The sequence below is a fragment of the Cupressus sempervirens genome, chromosome 7 (assembly GCF_028749045.1).
Source record: "Cupressus sempervirens isolate cs-2001-9-10 chromosome 7, ASM2874904v1, whole genome shotgun sequence".
In the NCBI taxonomy this organism is placed as follows: domain Eukaryota; kingdom Viridiplantae; phylum Streptophyta; class Pinopsida; order Cupressales; family Cupressaceae; genus Cupressus; species Cupressus sempervirens.
In genome coordinates, this window is record NC_143124.1 from 183,790,458 (window position 1) to 183,816,050 (window position 25,593).

The 25,593-nt window shown below is 35.1% G+C and overlaps 1 protein-coding gene across 3 annotated transcripts in view; it reads left to right on the forward strand.

Moving 5' to 3' along the window:
- The window catches only part of LOC149546109 (coatomer subunit beta'-2-like), a 29,027-nt gene extending 3,662 nt beyond the window's left edge, over positions 1 to 25,365 (forward strand). The window contains exons 4-26 of one of the 3 annotated variants that reach the window (XR_016353654.1): positions 120 to 174; positions 6,354 to 6,390; positions 6,496 to 6,821; positions 6,975 to 7,106; positions 7,209 to 7,357; positions 7,711 to 7,779; positions 8,294 to 8,444; positions 8,554 to 8,619; positions 8,936 to 9,124; positions 19,469 to 19,609; positions 19,758 to 19,832; positions 20,038 to 20,214; positions 20,418 to 20,509; positions 20,607 to 20,723; positions 20,927 to 21,041; positions 21,229 to 21,300; positions 22,108 to 22,304; positions 22,410 to 22,503; positions 22,885 to 22,991; positions 23,140 to 23,269; positions 23,398 to 23,615; positions 24,010 to 24,070; positions 24,874 to 25,365. Coding sequence is in view for 1 of the 3 variants with exons in the window: in XM_089791012.1 (XP_089647138.1) it covers positions 120 to 174; positions 6,354 to 6,390; positions 6,496 to 6,821; positions 6,975 to 7,106; positions 7,209 to 7,357; positions 7,711 to 7,779; positions 8,294 to 8,444; positions 8,554 to 8,619; positions 8,936 to 9,124; positions 19,469 to 19,609; positions 19,758 to 19,832; positions 20,038 to 20,214; positions 20,418 to 20,509; positions 20,607 to 20,723; positions 20,927 to 21,041; positions 21,229 to 21,300; positions 22,108 to 22,304; positions 22,410 to 22,503; positions 22,885 to 22,991; positions 23,140 to 23,269; positions 23,398 to 23,607 (2,701 nt within the window). In the remaining 2 variants the exon portion in view is untranslated. Of the gene's footprint in view, positions 1 to 119; positions 175 to 6,353; positions 6,391 to 6,495; positions 6,822 to 6,974; positions 7,107 to 7,208; positions 7,358 to 7,710; positions 7,780 to 8,293; positions 8,445 to 8,553; positions 8,620 to 8,935; positions 9,125 to 19,468; positions 19,610 to 19,757; positions 19,833 to 20,037; positions 20,215 to 20,417; positions 20,510 to 20,606; positions 20,724 to 20,926; positions 21,042 to 21,228; positions 21,301 to 22,107; positions 22,305 to 22,409; positions 22,504 to 22,884; positions 22,992 to 23,139; positions 23,270 to 23,397; positions 23,906 to 24,009; positions 24,071 to 24,873 lie in introns of those variants that run through there. The other 2 variants (XR_016353653.1, XM_089791012.1) reach the window with 2 other exon arrangements.
- The last annotated feature ends 228 nt before the right edge of the window (positions 25,366 to 25,593 follow it).

Consider the following 25,593-nt stretch of genomic DNA (forward strand, 5'->3'; position numbering starts at 1 on the left):
ATTTTGTCATGAATGCTATAGTTAATAATTAATATTTCCAAACAACATTATAGTGAACAGAAAATTATATTATTTTAGCTACCGTAAATTGATTGTGCTGTTTGTTGTCCCTCATGCAGGATGCTTGCAAGTCTTTACTCTGGAAGTGTTTGTATTTGGAATTACCAGTCACAGGTAATGACCTTTTCCAGGTTGTATTTGTTGTGGATTAGCTTGGTTGAATTTCTTCTTGGGTGGTATACATTGCATTATTTTTCTCACTTTTGTTGTTTCTTAATTTGTAGCTACTTTGCAATCAGATCAAAATGCACCTTGTACTGTTTATTGTCCAATTTGATTCAGTCATTCTTGCCCTATTTATGAAACTTAACTGTACCAAAAGTTATCTTAAAAGATCTAATTGTGTAAGTATATTAATATACTAATACGAATGATAAGTATTTCATATAAATGAAATGTTGTTAAAAGTGAAGTAACAGCCTAGTTGCTGGTTCATATGTGGGTATGAGAAACCGTTGTGTGGATGCGTGGATATTTGTGGGGGTTTGGATGCGTTTGGGAACATGTGTGTGTATATATGTATGTATATGAATAATGATATACAGAAAAGTCAAAGAACTATACAGATTTGTAGTCATTTGATGGTGCAATACTTCATCATTGATAAATGCCAAATGCCAAAGAGAAACTGTAATCCAAAGGAAAGGGTCATTTTAAGATTTCTAGCAAAATAAATGAATTTTAAAAAACACTCATTTTTTAAAAATGTTTTTTTATTGACAAAATCTTGTGCGCCCACAAATGCATTTGGATGTGCATCCAGATATTTCCAGGATGCGTGTCCAAACTTGTATGCATCCAGAAAGTAACAGTAACAGTTGTAATATGAATGAATGAAATTGTCACTTAACACACCTTCAACATCTTAGGCATAAGCATCCTCTGTTCTTAATGAAAGGGGAAAGGTGATAGTAAGTTTTCTTGGGCAACATCAAGCCAGTCATTAATTAGGTGTATGAGGCTGCAGTTACCATTCCATTAAGGGATTTTTTCTTTGATTGATCAAATCACACCTAAAGGAGCTCCTCCCATTTATATTAATATAATATTAAAATATAGTCATGAGTATACCAGCTGTCTGGCCTAGCTAGGCATTCCATTCTGCTGCTCCCCTGGTATCAAAATAAAATTTTCCTATCCATCTATATTAACTTCCATGACAAAATGGAGGCATTATATTTCCTATTTACATATGACAACCCCCATCACAAAATGGGGCAGTTTTATTCTCCCATGCAATATCATAAATATTTATGAAGTTATACTATCACTGGCTTCTGTATTTTTCACTTAAAAGCTTAGTTACCAGTTTGAGTTCGATTCAAAATACAGGTTTGAAGAACCGGTTTGCCAGTACGGCAAAATTTTAGAAAGGGTTTTGGGTTCGCTTGTAGAAAAACATGTAAAAACTATAAAAAATTATATGATTTAATCATAAAATCATATGATTTAATCATTTCAACAACAAAAACACGATAGGCATAAACTTTGAACATGTAAGTTGTAATCATAGCATCATGAACCAAGATAATACCATCATATATTTTAATTTTCAAGTTCAACATCAAAGATTCAAAACATTAAAATTAAATCATGATCCATGAATCATGATGTTAGAAGCCAAAGTAACCTATTTACATTCACTTTTTAGGGCTGCGGAACTCAAAACAATATCCAATATGTTATAAAAAATGACTTAAAAGCTGTCTGTCGCTGGAAATTTGCCCAGGTTTGATGCAAATTCAATCTAGGCACATCAAATTCACCTGGGTTCGAATTTCCAACCTACGGGTTCAATCCACCCTCTCCTTCCAAATGTAACCCTGCTCGAATTTGGGTCCAAGGACCGGTATTTTGAACTGGTTCGAACCCAGACTTGGTTCTGAGGACAAACCAGCTAACCTGGGTAACTAAGCTTAAAATACACATTAAACATCTTAAACATAAGCATTCCCTGGTCTGGGTCACCCTCAAGCTAGTCATCAATTAGGTGTATGAGACTACAGTTAGCATTCCATTAAGGTATTTTTTGTGATTGATCAAAATGTGGCAAAAGGGGCTGCACCAGTTTATAATATTGCAATATCAAAATTACGGTCATGGGCATCACAGATGTCATGGGCATCCATTCCACTGCTTCCCTGATATCAAAAGAAGTTTTTCTATCCATCTATATTGCCTGACCTGACAAAATGGAGGCGTTCTTTCTCCTATACACATATGACTACTCCCCTGACAAAATATGGTCATTCTGTTCTCCCATACAATATCATAAAGATTATGAAGTAATGCTATGAAGTAATACTACCACCTGCTCCTGTATCTTATCTACCGGTATACCTATCTTAATTTCTAAACATTTATACAAAAGATCTGGGCATACACACTGCCTTCACCTTGCTTTTCCTATCTTCTCGACAACCCTCGTCTTCACTAGATAGTTTGTTCCACCTTTTGCATGATCCTTTGCATTCACCTCCAACCCACTGCAGATGTTGCAGTTTGGTTCCTCTTTGATCTCCACACCAAAGGTCTCTTCATTGTCATTGTTAGGCATCCTGTCCTCCCTTGATTAGGTACCTTTGTGGCCACAACACACATTCATCTGCCGCCTGGTCCAGCATTCTCTTCAAGAACACAATAACTTTCCACAACCAGTTTGAGTCGAGGGATAGCATTTGACACAATGGAGGCGATTAGGATGGTCTTCCCTTTGACTTTATCCAAAAGTTTTTCAATTTCACCCAGAAAGGCCTTCTGCACTAAGCCTTGGCAGAGTGCATTTGCCAATTCTTTGGATTATGTTGCATTTAACAGAGTAGCCAAGAACATGGTTCAGATGTCTGAATTCATCTGTTACGAGTGATTTGCCCTTATAAATGCCTCCCCCAGCACCATTTTAACTGCATGAATCACTAGGTCATGCTGGGAACAGAAGATTGATTCCAACCTCTTTTTTTATACTCTTCTGAAAAAGCGTTTTTCATTTCCTGATGACCAGCCGAAGTGGTGTCCATATCTTCCACTTCTCTCTCACCTTGAACCTCACACAGAAATCATCTTATCCAATTAAATTTATAATTATCAAAGACATGAATAGATATTGCCTTACCTAATTATCATATTAAATTAATAATTATCTCACACTCCTGTTGCTTTGATTTAACTACTGTGTACCACTCGCTTCCTTTATTCCCTCATTAATTACCTTTGCCATTTCGTCTATTGTCACCTCATATCGAAATTGCCTGCTTCCAACTCCCTATCACTTATTTAATTCTACTCCTTGCTTGCTTAGAAGATGCCACCTGTCCTTTGCATCCTTGGCAAATCCATTATGGTCATCCGAGTTTGGGAAGTACCATCCTTGTAGGTTTAGGGCTTCAAAGAATGACAGCTAGTATCTTGGGCCCACATATCACTCATTTTGATGACTGCATCAGTTATTGTTCTACCTATGTCAACAACACTTCACTACATTAGTTTTACTCATTGCATCCGTGGCCAGTTTGCCAACTCACCGCCTTCATATTGCCCTACCTGTATATATGTGATATTTTGAAGTTCTAAAACTTCTCCACCAAATCCCATATCGGATTTATCCATTTCTGCAATTTCCAATTTGTAGTCATCTTTTTGTTGTATGGCATTTATCTTTATTAACAAATTGCCTTTCAATTGCATAGGCTGACATTGGAGTTCTCTTCCAGATTCCAATCCTTACAGAGCTTCTCTAATTTCTGCCTCATTATTGGTCATTACTCCTAAATCAACAGGTTTTTGCTTCAGGATAGCACCATTGTGATCTTTGACTACACAACCTGCTCTTCAGATGGCTGGGTTTCCTTTTGATGCCCCATTAAAGTTGATTTTGATCCATTCTGGATCAGGGGCTTGCCACACTACCTCATCTCATGCATTTTTAGGACGATTAACCTTCCTAGCTCCCTTAATGGGGCATTAAGGGATCCAGTTTGTCAGGTGTTCTACAGATACAAAATGCATATCTCTTAGGAGAAAGTCAATGAGGAGGGGTCTCCAAAAGTTTAAAATGTTAAGTCAGCTCTCCTTCACTTGAAAGAGTTTCTGCAGCTCCCAATCAATTTTTTCACAGCTCAGAAGTTTCACAATCAAATTCCTAGCACTCTAGAAGTTGCTATAACTCTGTATTCAATGACGGATCTGCTTCTTGTAAGTCTGTTTTAAGATCAAATCATTGTAAAGAGGCTTCTTCTTCAGTAACCTCCTTGACACTCTAAGAGGTGCTACACATGATCAGCAATGAATTATGGCTGAACAGAATCTTGTGCAATAATGAGCTGGTATGCAATTTTGTGAATGAAGTTTTTGAGGGTCCTTTCTCCCCTTGAATATAATATTATTCCACTTTTTCACAGTTGGCAAAAGGGTTTTTACAGTGAAAATGAGCTACATGTCAAGGGTTTGAGAACTTATTTTATTAAATTTTGCAAGTTAGATTTTGAAGATGGTTGTGCTATCATTGGAAACTAAACTTGAATATAACGTCAATGTTTATCCATGAAAGACAAGCATTTAGTTTTTGCTATTTTCCAAGGGGAATCTTACTGAAACAAATATGTTCAGGAAGAGAACCAGAGGAGATTAACAGTTAATTTATAAGATCAAACAATGTAGGTTCAGTTTTTTTATTGAAAACAGTTTCGAAGAAGTCAGACCTGTTTGATACACATACGTATACCATTAGGTTGAGCAAGAACTAGTCAAAATACTCAAAACTATATATGCCAAAATGAAAATGCATGTGGAGATTTAATTACATGGCCATATTTTTGGACGCTCTTAAGTGAAAAGCAAGGGTTTGCAGGGGGTGTTTGTGTGCATGTAATTAATAAGTTCTTATGAGGTATAAGTTATTTTTTCACTTTCAGCTATGCCAAATCTATTCTACAGCTCATTCTAAGAAGCTTAAGGTACTGGCCAACCAATCAGAGCCATAATACAAATTATCCTGTACTAGTTAGTGCTCGTCATTTGTTGAATATTTTTAACTTTAACCTTATTTATTTTTGATTGAAAAGCTTGAGAGTTGAGTCTACCCTAATGGCCCAGTCAGTACGGCCACAAATGGGGGTCTTTAATCCACAATGAAAAACAGGTGAAACCTGCAAGTACAGAGCTGAGCCAGTACATGGAGCCCGTGAGCCTGCTAGCCTAGATGAGGGTTGGATCTCGGGTGGCTGTAGTAATAATGCAATGATTTAAACAATTTGGTTTATCCTAAATGACCATTAGCTCTTATTTGTTAATAGAAGAGTTGGTCATCTTCAATTGTTTTTTGTAGAAAAGGGAGTATAGTCAGCCAGGTATCTCGTTGACAAAATCTAAAAGCTCGGAAAATGCTTTCAACTCTTTAATATGACTTATTCTTTGTTGAGGACTCATTGCAGAGTTGTAGAACATCCATGCAAGGGGCATATTTCACTGACTACAGTTTAATTCGAATTATTTATAGTTTAAGAAGCAAAAGTAAATAAAGTGTAATGGTGGACCTTGGGAAAACCCAGAAATGAGACTTGTTATGTTTCTGGAATATTATTTCTTGTTTCCTGTCCGGGGATTTGTAGATCTCATAACCATTCAATTACTATTAAGAGATGCTTTAGTAACTCACAAAAAACTTGCTCTGATAGAGCAAGCATGACCGGAATAATAGACAAATTACCAGCCTTCCAGAATGTATGAAAAAACATAAATGGAGATCTATAGACTTTCTACGATAACATAGTTACTTATACTAGTACAATAAGTTCAACTTTCCTTGCCAGAGAACGCGAATAAAAAGATTAGCATAAAGATTGAATTACATATAGTCCTACAGATCTAAAATTTTGGCGTTTCTGTCTCAATATAGTTATTCAACAGTGTAGGCATTTAAGGGGCCAGTTAAAACATTGATAGGCCAATCTTAATTATTGCTTGCATTAAAATATGAATTTCTTATTGATATTATATGGAAATCATATTTTGGCACTTGTATCTATTGCTGATGACTTTGATGGGTAATTTTTTTTGGTTCAAGTTCCAGTTCTTTTGGCCATTGCATACAAGACAGATTTAGACAAACTGTTATTCTATTCACGGAAGTCAAATAACTGTCCAAAGTTCTTTTTTCATGACTTAATCTTCTTATTTGTTTTGTGTCGTAGTAACCCAAAGTTTCTGACTTTGTTGATGAATACCTGCTTTCACTGCCTTGAAAATATGTGCCCTGTTACAATTACACTGATTTAGCTTTATCTGGTTTTGGACAGACTTTGGCAAAGTCCTTTGAAGTCACAGACCTTCCAGGTATGGAAGGGATATGCATATGCATGTTATCTTTGTTTTATTGATATGGAGGAGTGAATAAATAAAATGACGGATCTCTTATATGGGAGTTTATTTTATGTGTAGTACGCTCTGCCAAGTTTATAGCCCGGAAGCAGTTGGTTGTGGCTGGTTCAGATGACATGATGATTCGTGTCTACAATTATAACACCATGGACAAGGTAAAAGTATTTGAAGCACATACTGACTATATCAGGTGTGTGACAGTTCATCCAACCCTGCCCTATGTTCTGTCATCATCAGATGACATGCTAATCAAGCTTTGGGACTGGGATAAAGGTTGGCAATGTACACAAATATTTGAAGGTCATTCACATTATGTGATGCAAGTTGCCTTTAATCCCAAGGATACAAATACATTTGCGAGTGCCTCACTGGATCGCACTATAAAGGTGGGAATCAGTGCTCTCTTACCAGTTAAAAAAATCAGAAATTGAGCTTGATTTGACAAGTTTCTTTGTACTTCTTGTATGCCAAATTTGGAATTATTTACTAGATATTATGTTTATTTGAACTAATTTGCCTAACTTGAATTTATAATACAGATCTGGAGTCTTGGTTCACTAGAACCAAATTTTACTCTTGATGCCCATACAAAGGGTGTAAATTGTGTTGATTACTTTACAGGAGGTGACAGACCATATCTGATTTCAGGTTCAGATGATCATACAGCCAAGGTGCTCTTTACAAATTCCTTCCTGGTTGACATTTGTTACTTTTTGTATGGATCTTTTCGAATAATAGTCCATTGCTCATTTTCTTTGGTGTACCTGTATCAGGTGTGGGATTACCAGACAAAAAGTTGCATCCAGACTCTTGACGGACATACCCATAATGTATCAGCAGTTTGCTTTCATCCTGAACTTCCTATCATTATCACTGGTTCAGAAGATGGTACTGTACGCATTTGGCATTCAACAACATACAGGCAAGTTTATTGAATTATTTTTTTCACTGGAGTTTGTAAACATGCAATCTGTTTCTGGGTGATAGTGCCACTTGCTTTTGGCGTTTGTAGCACATCCAATGATGTATACTTGTTATTTTCAGTCCATTGCTGACCATATTGGATAAATACATGGTCTCCTGTATATGGGCTGCATAAGGGACATACTGTCATGGGACTTATATTTTTGTTTATGAAAGCAAAGAATACACTGATTAACTTTTGCAAGGATTATCATTATTGTACCTAACAAACATTTATTGATATTTAGATGTGATGGTTGAAGTTGTTATTTGTTGACAACTATGATTAACTATTGAAGTGTTCCTTTGCAGGTTAGAAAATACATTGAATTATGGGCTAGAACGTGTATGGGCCATTGGCTATGCAAAAGGGTCAAACCGGTGAGGATGTATTACTTTGTTAACACTTCTCCTGCTGTTTGCCTTCATGTATCTATCTAAATATCTACACTCTACATTTGTTCAACAAGCTAAAGACAAAACATCCTGTATGACCAATTACAAGACCCATCAATCAATCTAATATTGGCAAAACATTTTTTTATTTTATCTCTTAATGTTTTATGGTCGTGTATTTTCACATATTTACAAACTCGGATTAATAGTAAATAGTTGAAACACAAGGTCTATCTGGCTAGTTTGTTGAGCAAAAAGTGAAACTGTTGTTTTTTCCTTTAAATCAATTCTTATTATAGCCTAGATAACTGTTTTTTTTTTCAATTTCTTATCTATTTAAAAAAATACTCATGTTATTTTATTTATTTATTTTATAAAATATAAATCTACCTTTTTACCTTTTTAAATTAAAATAATTTTTATTTATTTATTTTTAATTATCTATAATAATTACCATTTTTAATGCTTTCTTTAAGTTGATTAATCTTGCTTTTTGCAGGGTTGCTATTGGTTATGATGAAGGAACAATCATGATCAAAATTGGTCGTGAGGAGCCAGTTGCTAGCATGGACAGTAGTGGGAAGATTATTTGGGCAAAGCACAATGAGATACAGACTGTAAATATTAAGGCAGTTGGGGCAGACATTGAGGTTAGACCTCTTTTACATATTCCTTGAGGTTTACTGTTGCATTCATAAAATTTATTTAGAAACTTCTTATCTACAAATTCAATTTTTTGTTGAATTTTGTTGTTCACAGGTGACAGATGGGGAGAGATTGCCCTTAGCTGTCAAGGAATTGGGTAGCTGTGATTTATATCCACAGGCAAGGACCTTGAGATAGTAATTGATTATTGTCTTAATTGTTTATGGGATTAGGGCTATAAACTTTATTTGAAAACATAAATGTATGTGGGTATGTTTTTGTTTCATTTATTCTTAATGTCTTGCCCAATGATTGAATTTTATTACACAGATTTGACAGCTTACCTGTTTTCAGATCTGAAAAAAGCAGAACAATAAATGAACAACTTGTCTTTAGATTGTTGTGTGTTCAAAGCAATAATATCTGGACTTGTCCTAGCAATATGATGATCTGAAAAAAATACTGGGCTAATAATTTACAGTGTGGTTTGTTACAGAGCTTAAAACACAATCCAAATGGCAGGTTTGTTGTGGTTTGTGGTGATGGCGAGTATATAATCTATACTGCTCTTGCATGGAGGAATAGGTCCTTTGGATCTGCCCTTGAGTTTGTTTGGGCATCGGATGGAGAATATGCAGTACGAGAAAGTACATCCAAAATTAAAATTTTCAGTAAAACATTTCAGGTTTGATATATTCTGAAAGCTTTTATGCTCATTAAACATTTAGTTAAAGTAGTTTTTCATAGTTAAAATGCTATCGATTTCTACTTCATTAATTGTTTATAAGTGTGTTTTCAGTTGAGTACGCAGAGGCATCAAAGAATTTCAGTTACTGGTTTTAGTAACTTATCCTTATTTTGATGAAAACTACTTACTTTGTGTTCTTGTAAATATGGCTATTAATATGATTGCCTCGTACTAAGTGGCCAATCCTGGTACAGGGACAGGGTAGGGGATGAGTATGAGGATATCAAAGATATACTTCTATAATTTCTTTTTAGTGATACATTCTTATTTATGAAAACTTCTTTCTTAGTGATTTCCTTGCTTGTAAATATCAATATCTATATGTAATTATCTCCTGACATGTTGCTGGCCCTGGTATGTACAGGGATGGCGCTTACATATAGCAGTATAGCAAAAATTTTCCCCTTGGAAATGGGCATAGGTTCAGCTATATATAACATCAAAATAGGCACAACACTTGGTGAAGGTTTTGCAAATGGGGTTGCAAGCTTTGGGTTTAACCATGGAGGAACCTCCGTAGTTAAGCGCGCTTAGGCTGGAGTAGTACTGGGATAGGTGACCTCTCGGGAAGTCCCAGTGCTTCACCCCTGTGAGCATCACTTAGATCCAATGAGTGCTAAGTGTTACATTTATTCTCATGAGAGATGTATTCATGTTGAATCACTACTCATGAAACATGGGTCAATGAGTTTGACTCAAATTCACACAGTTAAATCCTAATAGCAATATCACAATTTGACTTGCTCTGGAAATTATCACCTACTTAACAATTGATGAGCTTAAGGGGCTATCTAATGAATGGTTTGTAAGCTACAACACTTGGTGAAGGTTTTGCAAATGGGGTTGCAAGCTTTGGGTTTAACCATGGAGGAAACTCCGTAGTTAAGCGTGCTCAGGCTGGAGTTGTACTGGGATGGGTAACCTCTCGGGAAGTCCTGGTGCTTTACCTCTGTGAGCATCACCTAGATCCAATGAGTATTCTCATTAGAGATGGAGTCATGTTGAATCACTACTCATGAAACATGGGTCAATGAGTTTGACTTAAATTCACACAGTTAAATCCTGATAGCAATATCACAATCAAAATTGCGATCAATATTAAATAATATTTTTTATTGCACAAGCTGCCAAAAACTGATAAAAATCTTCCATGTGGCCAAGGTAAATAATTAGAATAAGACCTAAGGTGACCAGATTGTCTCTAAGACTTGACCAAGAATCAAGAGATTTAATTATAACATTGTTAAAGGCCCTTAAACTCCTTCCAAGTTAGCTAAAAACGAAAATATGACACAGAATTAAACAATCAAATTCCAGCAGTTGATGCCAACACCCATCTTAGTTTTCAAAGAGTTATCCAATGGAAGATCCTTGGTGACACCCACTAGCTCTGAGGTTGGTTGAAGATATAGTTATCTTAGATTGGTTGAGAGATACCAGGTGAAGCATAGAATCTTTTTTGATGCCAATATCCAAATTGAGATTAAAAAACTATTGCAACACCTGATTTTCAACTTTTTGGTAACAAAGAATTTTTCAAAACTTATAGACAAGTTCATACTAGACATGCTTGTAAGGTCTTGAAAGAAGAGCTGCAATATGTATGAGGGTGTGGAGAGTATCAAATAGACTGCAGACTTATTTTATCCTCTTGCGATTCCTTAATAGAAATGGGAATCTGAGCCAGCAAACTTCAATCATAGACTTTCCTTGAGTGAGGAGTAAAGGATCTTATCTTTGTCATTGTTGATGATTTGACAAAGTTTGCTCAGTTTTCCATTCTTAGTGAATTCAAAGCTTCATGGTTGTTGATGATTTGACAAAGCTTGCTCTCTTTTCCATTCCTAGTGAATTCAAAGCTTCATAGGTAGGAGGTATTTTTCTTCAGGGACATTGTTTGACTACATATATAATTTTGTCTTGTGGTCAGCAAACACATCTCATAATTACTTTTGGGGAGGTGATATTCAAGTTGAAGGGAATACAGTTAGCACCAAGTAGCAGTCATCAGCCCCCTATGAATGGGCAAATAGAGATAGTGAACAAATTATTCGAAGGGCATATGAAGAGTTTTGTGGTGGCTATACCTATATGAGACTATTGTTATAGTATCACTTACCATACGCTTTTTGGGATGTTCCCTATCATGGTATTGTACAGTTTTTATGCACCCACAAGTAGAGACTTGATTGAGTAGATTAGGTAAATTAAGAGGGCACAGAATCAGAGAAATAGTTATGCTGATATATCTCATATTGAGGGATACATTGTTTTCATATGGTTGTAGGCTTGTAGCTCTATAGGCATTCTAATTTATAAAGGGGTTGGACTGGAAGATTTAGACCTCACTTCTATGGTTCCTATAAGAGTGTATGACGTGTAGGGGCAGTTTCTTATGAGTTGAAGGCTGTCTAATAGTCTAATCCACAATGTCTTTGTGATCAGATGCTTGGAACTAGAAAGAAATGATTGCAGAATTGCATAGGGACAGAATGGAAATGGGTGCCTTGGGAAGATGCTAGTTGCAAGTTGGTTGATATCTTGGATCACGTAGCCTAATCTTGTTTGAAAGCAAGCATATTTATAAAGGGAGGCTTGCAATGTGTTGGTTCCCAAAATCGTGGATTGGAAATCCAAGAGCTTGCCACTTCTTCGATAGGATTCCACAATTAAGTTTGGCCAATGAATGAGAATCACCTTGATTCCCTTGCACTTTAGGCTCCGCTACACCTAGGCGGGTAGACCTTCTCCTCCAACCTAATCACTTGGTTTAGAGCTTTTCTAAAGCGAATTTAAGCTTTGGAGTTCTCCGGATGGCAAGGTTTTTAAACTCTATTAAAATGAAACAAATGCTGAGTGTTTGAATTGAATGAATTGTATAAGGTTTAATAATGGATTTGATGCTTGTAGGAAGGAAGATATAGATTTTTTGACTTCAATAATAAAAAGACCAATGCCTATGCTCATTCTGGCAATAGAGTAAACTTCAGTGAAGATTTTCATGTACAACTTTATAATGTTCTATGCACTTATACTGCCAACAATTAGATAATCAAGATGTGACAGATCAAATATATATGCAATCTTAAATTAGTCCATATTGAACTTTAACTCCTCTGGTAGGGACAAGCTGGACACAAATACATAAACAATTTGATATTTCACAATATCTGTGATGATTGAGTTTAAGATGCTAAATGACCGTTTCCACTTATCTGGCATTTAAATTGTGCACAAAATTCCAAAAAATAATTACAAAGGAGGAATCATCTACAATTTAGATCTCCATGCCATTTAAAGATAAACAAAGGACATTATTAAAATAAAATAATTGAATTCATATTATAAAGCCATATTAAAGTTCCTTATTCCTCTTTACAATATAAATATATGAATCTCTTCTTTTGAATGATATTTTTCGAATGTATCTTTTATAAATGCTTCTTGTTTGTAGAATGTTTTTCAAATTTGTCTTGAATCTCTCATACAACTTTCATTCATAACTGGACAGAAAGGCTCTTTAAACCATCGCGCCTCCTTAGAAATAAAACTAATCAATTTTGTTTTAGAAAACATCATTATGCAACCAGGGACGATTAAATTCCTTTTAACAAACAATAATAAATCAGTGCATCAATTAGACGGGTGGCATGGGATCCATTCACTCTGAAATTTTTATCAATTATGATTCACACTTTTATCCTATTCCCCATTAGTTATATTTATTCGTTTCCAAAGCTATTATCTGATGTGTGTACCAAAGACGGACTGCTGCGTTCGAGACCAAGGGTACCAATCTGAATGGGGATAGCCATTGTTTCTCCACGATATCACGTAGGCATGTATGAAGCAATCACGATTACTGGTCAAATCTGGAAACACGACAAGTTTCTTAATTGAATAACAATGAATTGTTTGACCTTCAACGGGAACTAATAGTCTTTGATATGCAAAGAAAATGAATCGTATTTCATCATTCCTTCACTTATTTTATCGGGTCTCCAAAATTATACTAATTGCTGTTTAATGACTTTGACTTCTTTGGTATTCCGACAGTGCTTCATCAATATTTTTCTGGTAGAGATTCATCTATTTTCATTGGTCTTTATGGTTGTCGACTGTCTTTGAACACCTCTAAATGCCTGTAATTCATATACCTTTGCTATATTCGAATGCTCACTTCATTTACACAGCACATGCTCATTTTATTCACGCTATGGTTTTGACATCATATATGTTAACCCTGTAATTTATAGAATTGATATTGATGTAACTGGTTCAGACTCATCGTTTCTGATCCTGAGAAATCTGTACATCCTCTTACAAATTGTCAGCAGTATTCATGGAAGGACCTTTTTCTTCTGAATAATCTCCTTCTTCAACTGGTTCATGCTTGTCAACATCTTCATCATCTGTGGGAGAGTTTTGTTAATGAGAATGGGTATTGAGAGTTTGCAGCACGGTCATCATTTCTGTAAATTCTGTCCAATGGTCCCTGCTGAAGATAGATTCAATTTCCATTTAACTTTTAGTATATCAGATGATACCCCAGGTTGGCAAGATAACCTCTGCAATCTGTATTTGGAAATACCAGATGCAGACTTTCTTTTGTCCAATGGATAGCCCTCAACACTGTATAAATAATTATATTTGTATATCTATCAAGAAGCACACCCACTGTTATGATGTGTTTGAGCAAACTTTTTTCTTTAGTGTTGAGTTCCGTTTTAGAATCAAATCATGTGCACAGACTTTCCTGACAACACAGCATTATCTCAGTCTGTTCTACCAACTCGATCTAAACATACGATAATCTGAGATTGTGATTATTCTGGCTTCTATGCACAATATGCTTTTCTACTTTGATTGTGCACTTAGTTACAGGTATGGTCACAGTGATCATGAAGCACAGGCAAGATGACACTCAGTTTGAAAATGGTGAACAGAGAGATATGAAGTCAGAAATGGTTTTTTGGTAAGATAGACTGCTGACAACAATTTTTGTTACAGTATCAGAAGGATAGCATGCAGGGATGTCCCTAAGTGGGTAGTGTTTATCTGCAATACTAATAATTGGCAAGGATAATATTTTGTATGAATATGGAGAAGACTAATTATGATTGGCAATTTGTAGAGATCACTAAATTTCGCTTTAAAGTATGCAAAATTGAACAACAATATAAATCATATGCTCCATCACAGTGTTCCCTTTTTAACGTAAGAGTTCAATTTAGTGGTTGTTGATCTTGACAAAGTCATGAATACAGAAGGGTAACATTGGTGGTCAGTCCAACAATCCCCCCTCAGCATTATCTGAGGAGATTCATACCTGTATCCTAAGTCACAAGATTCATCAAATTTCATCCTTGAGATTCAAATTTCAGCAATTTTTTATTCTTTTGGAACTTGATCCCAATTTTATGATATTTAATATAATTTTATTTTATTTTCAACTGATAGTGAGTTATTTAGTTAAATTATTTAGCAATGTTAAAATATTTTGACAATTTTGTAGATATATTAGTAGTAATATATTAGTATTACTAATAGTTAAAAATACATAAATATATATAACTAAAATATTGCTGGTTTTTTTTTCTGAATTTTTAACCTTGCGGAATTTCATTCGAATTTTATGATTGATGAACTTGAATTCGAATTCAAACCTTGTGACTTAGCCTGTAACCAAGCTTTGAGACCACTTGTTACAAGCTAGGATCACCATTCCACTAAAATATTGAATCCGGAAGGGAAACATTGGTGGGTAAACCATGGCACGAATCCCGAAGGGGAATGTTGGGGGGTCGTCTAACATAACTACCATCAATTTGGAATTGATTTCCATTGATGGCAGATTGCTGCAGTTGGTGGTATAAGGAATTGCTCAAGGCAAAAGAGAGCATCTTTTGCAAATGAAATAGTAAACTTCAACCAAGACTACATGAAAATAATTTTTGCTACAATAGTTTGGAAGGAAGCACTCCTCCATGCTTGGACATATTTACAGCTTTGGAATTGTAAGGTTTGTAATGTGAGAGAATTGGATAACTTTGCGAGATGTACAAAACTAGCAGGGTGATTTGGTTGCAGTCCTCAGGTTCCAATGATGTTCTGGAATCCATATCCGTGTCCTTGGCATTGCTGCGAGTCCTAGTAGGATAATTCTTTCTATTTTGATGTCTGGGTTGTCAAGAAAAAAATAATTTTTTATTTTTGAATTTTCTGGCTTAGGTATGAACATTTCACCATGGTTTTTTAATATTACTTATTCTTTCCATTTCAAGATTGTGCCACAGAGTCTCTCATTTATTCACTTTCTAATTGTCTCGATTTTCTTTAATGTATATGTAAGGTGGAAAGTGTGGCACATTGGGCTTGATCAAGTGGTATCTAGACATTGTTGCATCCATGATAAATTAGCTTTAATGATTTCATGTTTACCCTAGTTTTGACCATAAGAATGCTTGATTGTCTCATTTGCCTTGTCTCATTGTCTCATAGAGATAACTCCCAGCATTTCATTCCCATCAAGGATCTATCAACCAATAATTTGAAAATAAAAAGTTAAGACTAATAGAAAACTAGAAAAATAGTAGATTAGAAATTCATATATCTTGTTTGGAAGCTAATTTGAGTATCTCTTTTGTGCTCTTCACAAACATTATCAGAAAAAGATTTATCTTCACAACCTTCTCCTCTGTTTTGTGATGTTTTGTATGCCTTCAACCACACTTTTAATCCATTAAAGATTCCTAACGTTGTCAAGCATTAAAATCAGTGCAATGAGCAACACAAAGGCCCCAAGATATTTGGGATACCTTACTTGAAGAAGTCTCCTTGCATTTTGAGACATCTTTATGTTTTAGGTGACAAGTTGAATGATATTCTCCTTGATCATTGCCTGCAACAAACTACACAAAGTCTTTGTATTCTTCACTTCATTTGAGGCATCTACAAATTTCAAGAATGTCAATGTGCCACACAAAGGATTGTAAGGTCTTTACCATTTTGGTCACACATGTAATGTCCTCTTACAGAATATTCTTAAGATATTTCCCTAAAATAATAATTCCTTACAATAAGAAATGCAACATGCTTTAGAGTATTGATTTATGATTTATCAATTGAAAAAGTCTTCTAACCAGATTTATCCAGGATGGGGTCCTTACCACATTATCAACCGTTTGGAAATCAACTTTCAAACATAAATCAAGATATTACCTGTTTCTGTCTAATCATCGATATACATCACATCACATTTTCATATAAAGATTCAAATAAGACACTAGCCATTCCAATGCTGATTCCCATGATAACCTCATTAGGAATTCATTGGAACATTTGGAAACCAAAGTCTCAATGTTGGTTGTAATTCTCTTGTAAGAGCATGGTATGTGGGCCAGCCTTCCATTGCTTAGTTTACCTTGGAACCTCAAGGCCAAGGTCACCCTAAGCCCCTTGGCCCATGAGCATATCATCTATCTTAGGGTGGCATACTTGATGGGACCTCAATCCCAAGGGCACACGAAGCCCCTTGGCCCACAAGCATAGCATTTATCTTTGGGTGTGGCATACTTGATGGTATCTCAAGCCCAAGGGCACAAAATCCATTGGCCTATGAGCATAGTATTCATCATTGGGGTGGTGTACTTGGTTCTCATGAATTTAGAAGGCTGGCCATCCTTCCTTTTCTCTGAATTCGAAATAGACGATTTATGAATCCCTTATCATATATAATAAATGAAAACATTCAGATTACATACAATGATCTCTAATTCGTTATGTTCATGAATTTTCTATGATTTTAATTGCTGCTATAAAATAATTATTATCTGCTTTTACTCAGTTCTGATCTTTAATTCTTTACCAATGAATCCCATTATGTTACCTGCTACATTAAATGATATACATTATAATATTAGAAAAATTTTGCAACAGTCATTTTTGGCAGATTGTGAATCCCTTGTTTCCAAGTGCCTTTGGGTGAAGGTTGTGCACCTTCTGCATTGTGACAAACAAATAGCACAAGGAAATCTTTTAAGTATAAGTGGAGGGATGCAAAATCTAAGTATCAAAAGAGTTTTTCTTCTGAACCAAGTTTAGATTTCATCATGGATGCAATTATAATATCATTTCCCCCCATCTTCCTTTTGGTTATCTTTTCCCCACAGATAAGAGTAGGGTTTTCCTTTTTCAATTCACTTACATTCTGACCAATGAGTTGAGCAAGGTGGTATTTGAGGCAATCAATGCCTCTTTTTGTATCAAACGCATGACAATTGTATGCTAGTAAGTATTTTATCACACTTGGTGTGCAATGCTGCAACGTGGGGTTGTTTCCACTTTGCATGATTCCTTTCACACTGTAGAGAATCTAGATGTGAAAAAGACAGAAAATAAGAACCAGAATTTACAGGAAATAAAACACAAGAAAAGAGAGTTAAGAAATCAAATGGCTAAACAAAAAAACAAACAGATAATGAATAAAAAACAAAACAGACTTTGCAAAAATAGCTCACACAGACTTTCTGAGGAAGGTCCTGAAGAGGACTTTCCAGCTAACTTATGGGCAATGATGGATGTGACAGCTTGCAAGTGATGAGTTAGTTGCTTGTCCAGTATTTTTCTTAGAACAATATGTTGTTTTGATACCATCGTTGAATCCAAATATAACATTTTCATTGTTATCTGTTACCACTTTTCAATCCCAGCTTCCCCAAGGAAACAAATGTTGTAAGTGATCACCTTTTCATAAGCTCGGAAGTCAACATTGCTAGCCCAAAATACAGAGGAGAGGATAAAAGATTTGAATCAATTAAAAAAAATTGTATGGCGCCAATGGGGTGTTTCTCGGTCAATCTCACATTAGGGCAAATGTCCATTGTATGGGTGAAGTGTTACCAAACATCATATTCTTTATTATATAGTTGAACAAAATGATCCTATAGTAATAATTGAGGATAAGTTGCCTTTCATCACTGTTCCACAAAGTTAATTCTAGATCTAGACATGAAATATCATTAAATAACTACATGTGATGTCTTTGATAACTTCAAAATGAAAACCTTTCAATTTGTAAAAGATATTTGGGAGACTTTCAATCATAATATAGAAAATGACAGTGGAATTTTTTTGTGAAAATTTCACTGCTTTTGCTGAAAATTGTATTTCACAAGGATTCTTATTTTAAATAGCCCCTTGGTGTGATGTTGACAGCAAATCTGCATGAAAAGGTATAATAAACAGATCCGATGAATCCAACAGACTAAAGTTTGATAATATTCTGCTAAGTTGCCAGTTCACTTTTGGGTTCAAAATTCATTCAAATTTTTTTTGGGTTGGGTTCGGATTTGTTGTGGGTTCGTCCGTAAAAGAATATATGTTATAAATGTATATGTGCGCGCGTGTGTGTATATAGGTAAATGTATATGTGTGTATGTATATATGTATATGTGCAGCAGCAAATAAGTTCATACACCACTATGCTAATATTAAAGAACATAGCAAAATGCACCACCACAAATGCAGACATGACATATAAAACAACCTTTTTGGTCTTTTTACTGTTTTAGTGGTCACTTTTAGGGTTGGGGGTTCAAATAGACATGCTGCACATGCCAGCAAGAAAGAGCTAGAGAATGAAGGACTCAGACAATATGATCTCAATATCTCTAAGAATCTCAAGCTTTTTTACAGCAGAATTTTTGGTTTGGTTATTTGGTTAATTGTCCACAAAGGTTTGTTGTTTAAACCAGTTGCTCAAAATTTTGCAGTTATAGATTCTACGTGGGTGAGACATTTTTGAAAATACCTCTTTTTGTAGACATTTTGGGTTTGGCTTCAGGTTGAAAGCAATTTTTATTCAATGGCCCTCTAGCTTGCCAAAAGTTTTATCCTTGGGAACATGTAGCTGATTAATGAAAGCTGCCAATGTTTATGCTTCAGAGTTCAGCTAACCACTTTTGAATTTTTATGAGCCCTCCTCACCTCTCATCTTAGGGAAGCAAATATTTGTTAATCAAGAGTCTGGTTTGCTTGTTGAAGTTAACTAAAAGACACAGATGTCCTGGGTACACAACCTATTTTTTTGTCGAGTGTATTTAGAGAGACTTTCATTGCAACTTAGATTGAGTTACTGCTCTTTTTATTGATGTCTCATCTTTGTGTGTGATATATCATCAGGCTATGATTAAGGGCATTAAGTACCAGTTTTTTTTCCATTAGCCTTTTTGACATCATTGACAAAAAGGATGGATAACTGATTAGAACTTTATGTTGCAGGAGAGGAAAAGTATTCGTCCAACCTTTTCTGCAGAGTCTATCTATGGTGGAGCTTTGTTGGCTATATGTTCAAATGATTTTGTGTGCTTCTATGATTGGGCTGAATGCCGAGTAATTCGGCGTATTGATGTTACTGTGAAAGTGAGTCTACACACTCATATTATCCTGCATTGAGTATTGTACCTGGGCCTTATTAGCTGAAAGATACTTTAATACAGAAAATGATAGATTCATGGTTAACCTTAAGTTTCTTTTCCTTAACTAATGCTTCTTATGTTATTTGGTACAGAACATTTACTGGGCTGATAGTGGTGATCTTGTTGCAATTGCCAGTGACAATTCATTCTATATTCTGAAATACAACGTAAGACGCTCAGACATGTTTTGTTCTGTTCAATTAACTTGTAGCATTAATTCAGTTGCTGAAATCTTGCAAAGTGTGCTTTCTTTCCTATATTTTATAAGGGGACAGCTCTGTACTAGCTGCAATTGAGGCGTTTACTGCTTAATGTTTTCCACTATGCTTGGATTGAATGAATAATAATGTTACTTTTCTGTGGCTTTTACAGCGTGATGTTGTTTCTGCATGCTTGGATGCTGGTAAGCCTATTGATGAACAGGGGGTAGAGGATGCTTTTGAACTTGTACAAGAGATAAGTGAGCGGGTTAGGACTGGAATATGGGTTGGTGATTGTTTTATATACAATAACTCATCTTGGCGCCTCAATTATTGTGTTGGTGGTGAGGTATTTATTATGCATCACTACCAGCAACATATTTCTGTTGGATCTCTCTTGATTTGTTGTGTAATTTTCTACGTTAGGTGTGCCTTGGCTGAATTTACTTTCACAACTAGAGCCAGATGCTTGATGTTCTTCATCTGTGAGTCTTAGTTAATTATTATTATTAATAACCAGTGAAACTGATTGAGTGCGGTCACAAATTGCAGGTAACAACCATGTTTCACTTAGATCGGCCTATGTATTTGTTAGGCTATCTTGCAAGTCAGAGTCGGGTGTATCTTATTGACAAAGAGTTTAAGTGAGTGCACTTCAAAGGCTTTTTACATTAAGTGCATTCAGATTATTTTTATTTTCAAAACCAGTCGTTGACATTGCTTTGTGCTGTGTTATTTCAGTGTGATGGGCTATACACTACTCATCAGTTTGATAGAGTATAAAACACTTGTTATGCGGGGTGACCTTGATAGGGCAAATGAAGTTTTACCTACAATTCCTCGGGAGCATCTCAATAGGTTGTTTCTAAATTCAATGTTCTTAAATTAAAAGCTGAAACATCAATGGATATTTACTCATGTATTCTGATGTTTTGCTAACTGACATATATCTACACATGTCTATTCTGTTTGATAGTTAGCACAATACTTGAATGAGAGTGTCAATTTTTCAGTTTTTTGGTTGAATCTGGCTGATAAAATGTAATTCTCTCTTTTTAAAGTGTGGGTCGGTTTTTGGAGTCACGAGGCATGTTAGAGGAAGCACTTGAAGTGTCTACAGATCCGGATTACAAATTTGATCTGGCAGTACAACTTGGGAGGATTGAAGTGGCAAAGGTTAGCTTGAACTTTCATTTGCGCTGATGATAATATTTAATTTCACATTAAATACGTAAATATCATAGATTATTGATAGGATTGACTGGACATATGGCTGTTCAACACCTTCTAGATCTTATGTTAGATAATGATTTACTTTGCGATGTTTGGTATTGATTATTTGAATTTTCATGCTATTATGTAGGCAATTGCTGTTGAAGCACAGAGTGAATCAAAATGGAAACAATTAGGAGAACTAGCCATGTCTTCTGGAAAGGTATCAATTATCTCAACTTTGGTGGCCTGTTGAACTTATCATGTTTATCTTGTATTTATCAAAAGCCCATGGAAATTTAGCAGATCCATGTGTTAGTTGTCACTTCAGTCCATCTGTATGTTAATGAATAATGATAATAAATAAATCTAGGTTTTGGCTTTTGTTATTTTTTGAGAGTTGCCTTACCAGGATTCCAGTAGATCAGGTTTTGGTTTTTATTTGAGCTTTTGCCCTGTTGACCATTTCTAATTATTTACTGGTAAATATTGTGAAATGCTTTTTTTATGAAGGCATATTGAAATCTAAAATCAGGTGATTTCAATGCAATCTTGTTTACTAGATTATAGATTGATAAGTTGCCTCAAATTCCATATATTTTGTTTGATGTTCTGCAAAATCAGCCTGGGATTTATAATTTACTATTCACTGCTTTTACCAATGCAAATTTGTTTGTACTTATAATAAGGTGAACCTCATTGACTTGCTGATTTTCCTATCTTTTCACTTTCTAAAAAGAACTTTTAAGCAAGGTAATGAATTGCAGTATGGTTGGCTAAATATTCACTTCCTCAAATGTTTTTATTTGCAAAAGCTGACAGAAATGATATAATTGTCAATGTGAAACAGAAGATCAGTGACAAGACTAAACGAAAAACTTATTTCAGTGTTATTTCGAGTTTTAATCATTGAGCTATTGAGTTACTTAAAACTACTTTCCTCTGACCTCTTAAAGCAGACTTGAAACACACCAAAATGGAGTTATATGTTCTCATCTATTGCTTTTGCATTTGCTTATCAATGGTGCAGTTAGACATGGCTGAGGAGTGCCTGAGCCATGCTTCAGACCTAAGTGGATTGTTGCTTCTCTACTCATCAATGGGAGATGCAGATGGGATGGCCAAACTTGCTAATCTTGCCAGAGACCAGGGAAAAAATAATGTTACATTTCTTTGTTTGTTCCTGCTGGGTAAAGTAGAAGAATGCATCCAACTATTGGTGGAAAGGTAACTTGCAGAATGATGTTATATGTATCTTTGGGGTTATTGAGCAATCTAGGCTAAAGGATTGTTAGTTTTGTTTTTTTAACATTTTTTGTCGGTAATTGGCAGTAATCGAATACCGGAAGCTGCTTTTATGGCACGATCCTATCTGCCAAGCAAGGTTTCAGAAATTGCTTCCATTTGGCGTGATGACCTTAGTAAGGTATCCTACTATTTTGCAAGATCATGTGTGAGATTTATTTTCTATGTAGATGTGAATATAGATTTCAAAATTCTATCCTAGTATGTTTTTATGTCAAGAAAATTTTAAATATCTATCAATGCGAGATTAACAAAATGGAAATTCTAAGTCCTCCAACTTACATACAAGCAAACATGTATTTTTTCTCTATGTACAAAGTGGGATTTCATTTGTTTATTGCTCTACATATTTATTGTACATTTTATATGCTAATACTTAAGGATGCTTGATATGCTGTATAAACAAGAAGTGTGGGCCTCAGATGCTGTGACTGTACAGGTAGTGTTTTTTGATGAATTTACTTGTTCCTCTTTTAATATGGCATTACTTTGTGCTTCAAAGGTAAATCAAAAAGCTGCAGAGTCGTTAGCAGATCCAAAAGACTATCCTAACCTCTTCGATGACTGGCATTTGGCACTATCTGTTGAATCTCAACTAAGGGAGTCAAGGTTTTTATCAATGTTATACTTCAAGTTTATAGATAACAAGAATAAAATGTTATTTTGGTTTGAGCACATGTTCATATTCAATTTTTCAGTTGTAACTCTCATAAAGTCTCTGTTCTGTTGCTTGACATTCATATTTGATTGAATGCAGGAATGGCTTTCCCCCCGCTGAGGACTATCCAAAATATATGCATACAAGGAATACAGACCTCATAGAGGAGTTCAGGAATTTGCACATTGATGGAGAAGCACCTTTAGAAAATGGAGATTCTGTTCATGAGGTATATAATCTTTGCTTGTATTTAAATTCTAAATTATCCTGATTACGATTTTGTTCATTTGAATTGATGTTTTGGTGTTTTTGTATTTGATTGTAGTTTGAGATATATTTGCTTATTCAAATTTGTAGGTAATAGACACCCATGAAGATTATGTTCATGGCGTCTCTCTCAATGAACCAATTGAAGATTATGTTCGTGATGAAACCCAAGAAGAAACAATTGATGGAGAGAGGTATGTAGAAGCAGAAGGATCTACAGAAGGAGAGGTGCTTGTTAATGGAAATGAAGCTGAAGAAGAAGAGTGGGGTATGGACAATGAAGGAAACCAGCCAGCATGAAATTGCGGGTAGCAATTTATTTAGAGTGTATAATGCAAACAAACCAATTTTTGTGTTTGGTAATTAGGATGGTAATTTGCTTTTTCTAGGCAGATTAGGATCGGGGTATATGAATTATTTGTTCCTGTTGGGGATTAGGTCCACTAGATTATAAAATTGAGTTCATCAAGAGCTTTAGGAAAAACAGGGTAGTAAGTTTTTCAGATATTATATAAAACGGGTTGAGGTTTAGATTTAAAATATTCTTTCAAGTCTTTGTAATAATCATGGCCAGATAATATAAACATTTCTTTAAAAACCTGTTGGCAGCATGGATGTGATTTTCAATCATTAAATAGATTCATAGGAGTCATTAGGGTTCTTTTCTCCTGACTGCTAATGTATTGTTTTTGAGTTGTGCAGTTGTACTAGCATGATGATAGGATGTGTATTTCTGGGATTCCCATTTCAGTTATTTTGACAGGTGATCACTGTGGCAGACATTTGCATTTTACCAATATTTGTGCATAGTGATACTGACATATCTTACTGCACATGCTAAGCAAGAGATAGAAACAAGAAAGTAACATAGGAAACTTCATAATGTACCAGTACCCGGCACTTCTATTTTTCCAGTTTAACTTGTGATTCCTGTTCCTTAATTTTTTGCTTATCCATAGGATTAATTTCAGAAATGTGTTGTTTGCATTTCCTTGTGTCTGGACAGTAATCTTTAGAAGCTATTCAGGGGATTCTTTCCTTGCAATTTTAGGAAATAATTTTAGCTTTTGGAGCATAGCTTCAGAAAGTAAGAAATTATGCTGAATAAATTTCTATGGATTAGTGGGTTGATTTATGTAATGAGTGACAACTGGGAGAACCTTCTGATTGACTTTTTTTGAGTGGGATGTGGGTGCATCTGAGTTGTAATCATATAGGTATTTGTAATGAGTTGAACTTGAATGCTATACTTGAGTCGTCAGTGACCTCTGATACCAATAAAAATGAAGAATTTTATGTCAGCTTTCTTAAAAAATTGAATTAGCTATGCTTAGAATTAGCAAGGTCTCAGTTTCCTCCAGTGAAATCTTTAGATAATAACTCAAATGAGGCATGAATATTAATTGATAGGTCTTTTGAAACACCACACAATTTAATGCATTGTTTGTAGTCATTGCATGCTTGGAAGAGCTCCTATTTTGTGCTCTTCCTGTCTCCATTTTATTTTATTTGCTGTGTGTTGAAATTTTTTTCTACGCTGCCTAAAGCTGCTTAAATTGGAACAAGATTTCCCAGATGACTGTATCAAGACGGAGTAGCGTGATCTCTATTCAATTGAATGATATCCAAGACAACTTTCACAGTACAGGACAGAGGCATTATCTCAAGGAATGATTTTTTGATCATAGTTGCTGTTACCTGCAATGGGTTTATCTGACTGTTGAGCATGCATCACACCATTTCTTAGTGTCAATTTGCACTGAAAACAATATTTTTGTTATGCCGCGGTAAAGAACAAAGCCGTACATCAATGTATTATCTCTTTGATAATGGAAGTCTATGGTTTGAAAACAGGGGTGGGAGTGCACCCGAGAGGGATTATGCTACAATTATGATTTAGAACACAGAATTTATTGCTATTTTCCCGTTCAATCAATCTGTTTTGATTAAATGAGTGTTAGAAATAGAAGGATGCACTAATTTGTACCTAGTGATTTGTAATGTGCTAGTTTTATTTAAAGCGTGGAATTTAATTACCACCTTATGTTTCCGTGCCAATGATTTTGAATTGTGCTATGTTAAGTCTGAAATGTATAAATATTATCTAATTGACCATTTATCTTCTAGTTGACTATTATTGCAAAGTTCATGGTTTTGGTTTGCGATCTTCGTCAAATGCTTCTAGCCTCTACGCTGTGGCTTATGGGTCCAATTTGAACAAAATAAAAATTTAAAAGACAAGCCCATATTTTTTACATTACAAAGCTTTAAGTTGGGATAAAAGTT